Raw genomic sequence first — 9,974 nt, 5'->3', positions numbered from 1 at the left:
TAAGGCCATTATGAACAAAAGTTAAAAATGCTTGAACTTAAAAAATACCCTTTCCCAAAATTTACATGATGAATTAAATATTTATTGCAGATTGCTTATATACAAAAAATACGACGAGGTAAAAAATAGATGATGAAGAAAGTTGCAAATGATTGACAGGTAGGAGTTCATGAACTCCAGCAAGACCTTGGTTATTCAGGCTGCTGAGAGAGGGCTGACTTCCCAGGGGCTGGCAGTATATTTGGGTGTTTAGAGTCAGTCAGCTTCTCCTTACCTTGTCCTGGTCTGATTATTCCCTAACTACCCTGGGGCAGAGAAGCAAAAAAGTGAAACTAGAAAGAATTATCTCCAAGGACTAGGCACAGGGAAAGAGCTGTTGGCTGGGTAACATGGTGAGGCAAGTCTGAACCAGTAGGTCTGATCTGACAGATTCCAGAGTCATTTCATAGATGAATAACCACAGGCATGAATAATAACTTTACTATTTCCCAGCTACACAGTCTGTGCACCTTGGATTGTGATATGCTGTAGTAGAGTCACTTCGCCCTTTGTGCCTTGCTGTTCCTTGCACACAATTCTGTCCTTGCACATGAAACACTTTATTACATTTCTCTGTTTATGGTCTATATTCCTCCAAGTTGAATGTGAGCTCCTTGAGGACAGGAACTTGCCTTTTTACTATCAGTGCCTACTGGGTTACTTGGTAATATTAGGCAATAAATGTTTTTTGAAAGAATTCAAGAAAGACTGTTGTACAGGCAGCTCACAACTGAGGAAGAGGTACCAAGAAAAAATAAATGATAAAGTCACAGTTAGTGTTTGAAAAAGGAATCCTTCCTATTGCCTTAAAGGATTGCAAGAGTGTTGAGCTCAGCTTGAGGTATGTCCTGGTCAGGTTCAGGAGTGGGACTTAATCACAAGGATATATCTCAAACACACTAGGTGCCCAAATTCCACCCCAAACATAACTAAATCAGGCATGTAAAAGAAAACATGTTTTAAATGCTCTATGGGTGATTCTGACCCGTATCCCTGGCTAAAAACCAGTGCATGCAAGTGTCTGTTAACATACTATTTAATTTTACATTTTAGGCTAATAAAAGAGCGATAAATGTTCCAGGTATAATCAACTAGTTGAGCATGATGCTCTATTAGTACAAACACACCTAAGCTAAAGGTGGCGTAGATTATAAAACAGCACTTAGCATTTCCCCATATGCCACATTGCAAAAGTATTGTAAATAGAAACCTTATAAAATGTCTAGCCTGCCCTATGATGGCTTTGTATCTTCCTACACAGTTTGACAGAGAAATATCTGTTATTTAATATTATTGTCTTTTTAGAAATGAGCTCATGGTTCACTTGTCACTTTTATATGTTTTTCTTATGCTGTTGCAGGTCTGTAATTGCAGAGATAAGGATGCTTCTGGGCAATACTGAGACTCACCTGGGTGAGTGCATTAGTTAGGGTCCCTTTGGTTTCAAGGGAGAGAAATAACTCAATTAAACAAAAGGAATATCTATTGACCTATTTATTTATTTAAATTCTCAACAAATATTGATTGAGCACCTAATGTCTGCCAAGAACGATGATGCAGTGGTGAACAAGATAATCTCCTGCCTTGCGATGTTTAAAGATAGGCTTGCTTCAAGCATAATTGTTTCCTGAGCCTCAAATTATGTCATAAAACTTCTCCCTCTCCTGTCCCCCATCTTTTTGACTCTCCTAGCCTCTGTTTCTGTTTGCTCATTGGCCTTATTCTCACCTATTATAGAAAGATTCCCTCCAAGTTATGGAAGCCTCCCTTCAAAAAAGGAGAGGGGACCATACCCACCCCAGCATCCTTATCAAGCCTAATGGAAGGATTCTGATTCATCCTGCTTTGGCTTAGTCCTTCGTATACGTGACCCTCAAACCCAAGGTCGGGGGCAGGGATGCTATGATTGGACAGACCAGGTCCAAAGGGCCACTCCTGTGGTCATCGGGTGGGCAGCAGTCCCACAAGGCCGTGTTGTGGTGATTGAGGGGGTCATTCTCCAACATAAAGAGGGATTTTAGGCCCAAAACAATGACATCCACCATACCATGTGTGATATTTGAGGAAGTATAATATTTGAGAAATGTGAACTTTTTTCTGTTAAGTTTAGCTAATCTAGCTTAATGTTAGAGTATCAAAATATTGTTTTAAATGTGCAGTTCAGTAACTTCTGTGAAATAATTTGAAATAAATTAGGGTATTCAATGGTGAATTTCGTATTTATTTTGATGTAACCTTCACAAGGTGATAACAGAAGATTAAAAATAAAATCACAGTTCTTTTATGATTGGCTAGGGTGGGTAACAGACAGCATTTGAGTCTGGTCACTTTCCTAAAGCAATGGGTGCAATCAAGGTTTCTATGGGGGTGCACTCTAAAGAAATAGACAACACTGGAAGAAAGGACTGGGAATCATGTTTTCTAGGGGTCATTCTGGAAAAGTCCCAGTTATGGACTTGGATGAGAGTACAGTGGATGGTGGTGAGCAAAAATAAAAATATATTGTGAAGCAAAGCACTAATTCAGTATCTGAAATTTCAGAGATATCAGGCAGTGAGTTAAAGCACAGAGAGGGTTATACTTTTCTGTGGAGAGTGTAGGAGGAGAAACAACTAGAACAGAATTGCCAAAGCGAAATTGCAGAGAAAGATAATACTTAGTAAGGAAAAAGTGAATAAGAGGGCAGGGCTAGGATAATTGCTAACAATTATTGATTACTTATCCAAGCTGGGAAATATTCTCTGTGTTTTCATGAACTATTGTAGTTACACTTCATAGCAACCTTCTCAGGTAAGTACTTTTAATATTCACATTTTATAGAGAGGAAATCGAGGCTGAGAGAGATGAAGGAACTTGTCCACATCTCATAGCTGGCAAGAATGAGAGCTGAGATTGGAACTTAGGCAGACTAAGTCCAGCATTTGCACTCATAACCACATAAAAATGAGAGACAGTTCATAGAAGAATGGTTGGAGAAAAAGAGCATGGCCTGCAAGGATTTATCGTAGGGTCAAAGATGTTTTTAAGGATGGTGATGATTGCATATGGAACCAAATGCAGGAGATTGTTAAATCTATGGAAACTTGCATATTATAAAAATGATAAAAGATGTCAATCTGGTTTAGAGTCAGATAATGACTCACTTATTCTAATGAAGGAGGAAGATTAGTGGCCAGAGTGAAAATCATATAGTTTGCTTATAATGCGTATGATTTTTAAAATGACTTTGTAGTGTTTTTAATGTTATTATTTAGAAAAGTTGATTGTAATTCACCCAAAGTATCTCAGTTGTGTTATTCCTAAAGATAACTCTTAAAACAAAAATAAAAGTGTACAAACAAAATATGCAATTCTAGGATTTTAAAGAAATATTATTTATATCAGAAATATCCAGATTTAGATGAATCTTGTGTGCAAATTATATTAGGATTTAGGATTTATCAGTACTTATTAAAACCACATAAAGTCCTTTACACTGTACTGAAAACTGCGAGACCAACAGTGATTAAGAAAGCCTGGTGTCTGCCCTCGTGGTGCTTATGATCTAGATCCTAGACATCACCTGTTCTTGCTACCCTGGAGCGTGGTAGAGATATCTGCATACATAGCACTGTACTCCCTTAACATGTATAATCACCTGTATGTGCAATGTACCAATGCAATTTTCCTATGCAATAAAACATCTAATTTATCAAAATGTATACATCAAATTTGTGCATTTTTTTTTGTGTGTGTATCAGTTGTACCTCAATAAAGCTAAAAGAAATCTAAGTCATTCAGCTAAAATATAGATAGAAAGAACACTGGACTTAGAGAAAGAAGGAAAAAATGTAACTTCGGGCAAGTCACTTAACCACGCTGAAGAAATTTCAACTTCATCGAGTTTGGTTAAATTTTAAGATATAATATGTAAGAGTACTTTGTAACATATATATAACATTGCATCATATACATTTGAGACATTATTATTATTGTGACTTACAGAAGATTATGTTTTTTATTCTTTTAGAGAAACTTTTCAGAAAATGATGCAGTGTTATTAAAACTTATCTATACTTACAAGATAATAGCGGTAAAATGTGCTATGGGATAGGATACAGAAGAAGCATGGCTCTATATCTGAAAACCTGCATCATTTAGAATAAAAATATTGATAACTAATTTATTATATACATATCCTAGAAAAGGCCAAAAGATATAAATTCTCTTAACTGCCTTCCTCCCATTCCTGCAAACTTAACTGCGTTTTATCTTGTCATATTCTTTCCTTCTGACTAACTCTTCCACCTCAAGGAATTTATCTGATCAATTGTCCAGGAAAAAAGTCAAACTTCTCCTTGACTTTACATTAATCCTTTAGCTTTAGCTTTTCCTCTTTCCTTCCCTTCACAGCTAAGCTTTTCCATAGATTCCGTTACCCATGTTTTTCCCCTTTGTCATCTCCCATTCACTCTTAAACTCACTGGAATCTCGAAATTGCTATATGGGATTGCTCTTGGCAAAGGCAACTGATGACCATCTTGCCACTAAAGTCTATGAACACTTTGTTTATCTTACTTCATTTCTCTGTGGAGCTCAAAGACAGAGTGAATTTGAGGTACATTAGGGACATTCGAATGGAGATGTGAGTAGGTAATGACATTTGCAGATCTAGAGCTAAGGAAAGAAATCTGGCTCCTTAGGTTTGGGAGTCTTCAGTGAAGCCATAGAATGTGCAGTTTATGAAGGAAGAGGACAAAGAAAGGAACCCCGAGGAACACCAACATTTAGGAGACCAGCAAAGGAAGTACAGGACATGAAGAAACTTGAGGAGTTTTAAAACTTGTGGCAGTTTTAAAATATGTTTTTGATTTTTTTGATACTCTTTCTTTCAATAGACAGATCTTAATTCTTATCCCTTTGAATGTGGGCTGGACTCAGTGAAGGCCTTCTAAAGAATAGAATGTGGCTCAAGTGTTGCTAAGTGACTTCTGAGGCTGTGTTATGGAAAGGATAGCTTTACCTTGTTCTCTCAATCTCTGAATCTCTTGTTTTGGTTGAAGCCAGACAAATGTGTTGTGAGGACATTAAAATAACCCTATAGAGAGGCCAATGCATGGAGAGGCCACATAGAAAGGACTAATTTGCCAGCCAGATGAGTGATCCACCTTGAAAGCTGATCTTCCTGCTTTGGTCAAAACTTCAGATGATTCTATATCTTTCAGGTGAAACCACGGAAACTGTGAAGAAACAAACCATTCCTGTCTGAATATTAGACCTACAGATACCATGAAATAATAAGTAATTATTGATATTCCAAACTATTTATTATATAGCAATAGATAATTAAAATGAAAGAACCAGAAAGGCAGGAGGAAAGTGAAGAGAGTTTGGTAAGATAATTCAAAGAAAAAAACCTCAAACTTTTCTCATTCTATTGTTAATTACCTATGGATATACCTTAACTCCCTGTATTTCTTTTTATTACATTTTAAAAATTACATTACATAAAATATCAAGCACAGACACTAAGTGTTGTTCAATGACCTCTCACAATTGCTTACAGTCATGTAACCAGCACCCAAGGCAAAATAATAGAAGACTTCCATCATCTTGGTGAGTCCCCTCTTGCTCCTTTCTAGTCAGGTCTCTTGTTCCAAGTCCAAATCATTCTTTTAATTAGATTATCACAGATTATTTTTGCATCTTTATTTTTATATAAATGGAATTATGCAGTATTATTTTGTGTCTGATTTCTTTCACTCAGCCAACAGTGAGATTCGTTCATGTCATTGTCTATTAGTAGTTCATTCTCTCTTATTAATAAGTAGTATTCTACTGATGAATATACTATGATTTGTTTATCCATTCTTCTCCTTGTATTTCTTAATTAAAACAAGTATAGTTATTTCTTCATCATTGTGGACACATCAAAATTATATGGATAAAATTATATAGAAAAACTTGATATAATAACTTCATATAAATAGGTGGAATGCATTAGGAAACTATTGATAGTTTTCATCTCTACAGAGTCTCCATAGAATGAAAAAGTTATAATCACACTGTTGACCATAAAGAGTACACTGCCCATATAACGTTTAACTTGAAAATGTGAGCGGCCATGCAAAAATCATAAATGAGTCACTTTTTTTGAGAAAAAAATTGACCCGTAAGACACATTTAGAAATAATGACTTAGAAATAAAGAAAATAGAAAAAAAAAATTTATTTCTTACACGCACACCACACACGCACACACACACACACACACACACGGTTCAGCAATATCTCAAGAGTCATTTCATGTGTGAGGCCAATGAGATATATGGGCCAATGGTGCTGCATATCATAATAGAGTTTTTAATTGTTCTCTGTATAGTATTGGTTACTTCTTTAAATCAACTGCAATTGAACATTTTTATATACTTAATTATATAGTAAAGAGACTTGATACAGATCTTGGAACTGTAATAATTTTTCTATGAAAGCATTTTTGTTCTTGGTGAATCTAAGATCACGTTCCGGATTTCTTAAGAGCATTTTGTTAATGGCACTAGTTTTAAAAAGAGTTATCTTCCCAGTTCTGAATTTCTGAAGCATAAATAATTTGAAATAATGTTGAATTTGTGATATAGCAAAAGTAGTGAAACTAAGTTTAATTTTGTTATTTCCCCCCGAGAATCAAAATAATAGCAAACCATATATTAACTAATCTCCTGCAGCTTCTAATTTATAATATCTGTCAGTTTTGAATTATGGGAACAGCCAATAGAGTATCTGAAAACACTTTGTTTCTACTTTGCCTTTCTTCCTGGTAATATAAATATCTGAAGAAGTTATTGCTTAACCTATAAAACAGAGACATTATAATTTATAAATAATAATAAAACCTATTCATTTCTGCTAAACTATGTGACGAGCTGGAAATGGTGATTTGTCTCAGTGGAAAGGACATATGAAAGGAAGAGATTTCCATGTTGTACTTTTTAGGACTCTCCGATCCCATTTTAGCCTTGTTTACTCTCTATCACTAACCTTTTGACAATTTTTCTCATCCTGTTCTTGCTTCTACTTCCTCATATCAATTAAGTGATAGTATACTGTTCTCATCACTATAATCTCACGGTATTGCCAAAGACCAGGCCCCCTTAGGTACAGATTCAAGCAAGAAGTTGGGAATTTGCCTTCTTCACTGGAAGCTGAAAATTAAAGTCAGCAGTTGTAATCAGACTAGAAAGAATACGATTTATCTGGGCTATTGTTCACTGCTATTGGTTTCATTTGTCTCAGCTAGGCAATTAAAAGTAAACCTTTATGATAAAAATTTATGTACAACTCTTTTACAAGTGTAAGCCTTACTAGTTCTGAAACTTAGAAAACAAACCTATAGGAATATCATCCTATTATTTCATTTAACTGTTCTAACATATCTAATTTCAGGGTCTGAAGAAAAGGCTAGGGATATTTTATTCTTAACTAAATGACAGCCTAGCAGTATTGTCAGCAAATACAGCCTGCATCTAGTTTATAAATAAGAGATTTTTAAAAATTTATAAGAGAATGGTCTCCATTGACTATTGTATGTATTATGGTGGTAAATCAAGATATTTTTGTGAAGTTCTCAGGTAGCTGTAGGTTCAAAGCTAATAGCTAATTGTATGATAGATAAAATACTAGCCATGATCATTGTTTAAAATCACAACTTAAACAGTCCATCCACTTGTTTGCCTACAGGAAGTAATTAATGAAACAGGTAATCCACAATTGTTCACTTTTGGTTCCCCTCACCTCCATCCATAACTAGGCCAGTGGCTTAATAATCAGGTTACTTAATAATTCTAATATTCAATTTTTTATCTTTAAAAATGGAAATTATAATTATAATGTGATTCTAAGGAGTAACAGTAAACTATGTAAAGCACCTAGCATGTGCTTGTTGCAGAATACTCAGTAATTGGTAGTTATATTATTCAGAACAACAAATAATTGGAGATAGTCAATTAGCTTCCCAAAACTGTTTACAATATTTACACAGAAAAACGAAGTATTGTTCTGTTTTGTAATTTGATGTGGTCTCAGTCAGGCCCTAGTCAGGTGAGTCTAGTGTTCATATCAATTTTTATTTGTCTGTTCTCCCTAGAAATCTTAATGATGTAATGACCCCAAAGTTGACAATGACTCTACCTCAGCCCTTCTGAAACTCTTGTGAGATTGAGGGCAGCTTCTACTGCTCCTGAGTGGAACACTGGCATGCGCAGCTTGGATTCTGCTTTCTAAACTACTGCATTTGTTCCATGGATCGTATTTTTCTCACTGATGCAGAAGGAAGGTAGAAGGAAAACACTGACGTTCACAAAATAAGAATGTGTTTTATACTTTTGAAGGTACCTTGTGCAGCCCTGGCTGTTTACGAGGAGAGCTGATGAGAGCTAGTGTATAATTCTGAAAAAAAACAAAACAAAACAGAGTATTGAGTTAGACTTTCTTTAAATTAGCTGAGATCAAGCAGTCTAGGAGTGGGCTTTATTCTAGCATCTTGGCAATATCATTTATTTTAAATACAGCCTTCTAAATGTTAAAATGACCATACCAAAGTAGATATAAATACTCTAAAGTGAGGGGATCATTTCTTAGTGGTTTCACTGAAATTTGCTCTAAGTGCTACAGAGGAGAAGTATGTGGGAATAAGAATAATCAGTTTTATTGATTTGTTCTGGGACTTTGGGCAGGAAATAAAACTATCTTGAACATCCTCATGTCCTTGCATACTGTAGGTGCTTTCAAAATATCTCAAATGTGGACTGAGTTAAACTGTCTGAGTCCTAGGTGCACAATAATCTGCCTAGGCACTGTTGTGGAGATTAGTGAAGACTGGCTGGGGACTCCATATAAATGATTAAAAGAGCTTTTAAAAACAAATACATGAGAGAGAGTTCACAATCGGCCCAGCATCTCTCTAAACAGTTATTTCAAAAGCAAATACCTCAATGGGAAAAATACCTTTATTTGTCAGCTGGATTGCAGAATTCAAAAAGAAAGAGAAGAGCCTACGCCTTTGTTGGAAAATAAACAATTTAGCTTCCAGAAACGACTTCACAGCTTGAAGCCCAGCAATGCCTATTTCGGATTAAACTGTCTATTAATTAATAGACATTTATCACCTTGCATTGCACCTTTTAGAAAACAAAACCAAAACCCCAAACCCCTGAGGTTTGGAGAGAAGACGACAGAACCCTCACCCCGCAACAACATCGCCCCTCCCCCGCCACACACACACACACACACACACACACACACACACACGCCTGTCTAAAGTGCACAGGATTTAAGAGGCCAAGGGACCCGCGCCGACTCTCGTGGGCAATTGGGCCCGTGGGCCCAGCAGGCGCTGCGTCCCAGCGCGTTGGCAGTTGGCGACCCCCCTCGACTCCCCCTCTACTGCGGGCTCCCTGTGGCCTTTGGAGGCTCAGCGAGTCAGTTCCAAATGTTTTCCATATTTGTTCAGCCTCCGTAATTCGAATACCAGGGCAGGCTCTGCCCGCCCAGCGCCTTGCTTGGGGCCCAGCGCGCCGCACACGCACCCACCCACCCACCCACGCAGCCGCCATGGGCAAGGACAAGCAGACCCGCGGCCAGCAGAGGCAGGGGGGGCCGCCGGCCGCGGACGCCGCCGGGCCCGACGACATGGGGCCGAAGAAGGGCAAGGGGGCCCCCAAGGAATGCGGGGAGGAGGAGGCCCGAACGTGCTGCGGCTGCCGGTTCCCGCTGCTGCTCGCCCTGCTGCAGCTGGCCCTGGGCATCGCCGTGACCGTGGTGGGCTTCCTCATGGCGAGCATCAGCTCCTCTCTGCTAGTCAGAGACACTCCATTTTGGGCTGGGATCATTGTAAGCATCAAGTCTGTTTTGCCTAAGCGCGTTTGCGGAACAGGAATGCGAAGCCGCATGGTCGAGTTA

The 9,974-nt window shown here is 37.7% G+C and overlaps 1 protein-coding gene across 1 annotated transcript in view; it reads left to right on the top strand.

The window, feature by feature from the left end:
* Nucleotides 1–9,546: 9,546 nt before the first annotated feature.
* SSPN (sarcospan) overlaps nucleotides 9,547–9,974 on the top strand; it is a 32,083-nt gene continuing 31,655 nt past the window's right edge. The window contains exon 1 of the mRNA XM_039882457.1: nucleotides 9,547–9,905. Coding sequence (XP_039738391.1) covers nucleotides 9,627–9,905 — 279 coding nt within the window. The 5' untranslated portion in view covers nucleotides 9,547–9,626. The remainder of the gene's footprint in view (nucleotides 9,906–9,974) is intronic.

Source organism: Pteropus medius, unplaced genomic scaffold (genome assembly GCF_902729225.1).
Source record: "Pteropus medius unplaced genomic scaffold, Ma_sr-lr_union100, whole genome shotgun sequence".
NCBI lineage: Eukaryota > Metazoa > Chordata > Mammalia > Chiroptera > Pteropodidae > Pteropus > Pteropus medius.
The sequence above is the reverse complement of the archived record's forward strand: the minus strand, read 5'-3'. Positions and strand labels throughout refer to the sequence as shown.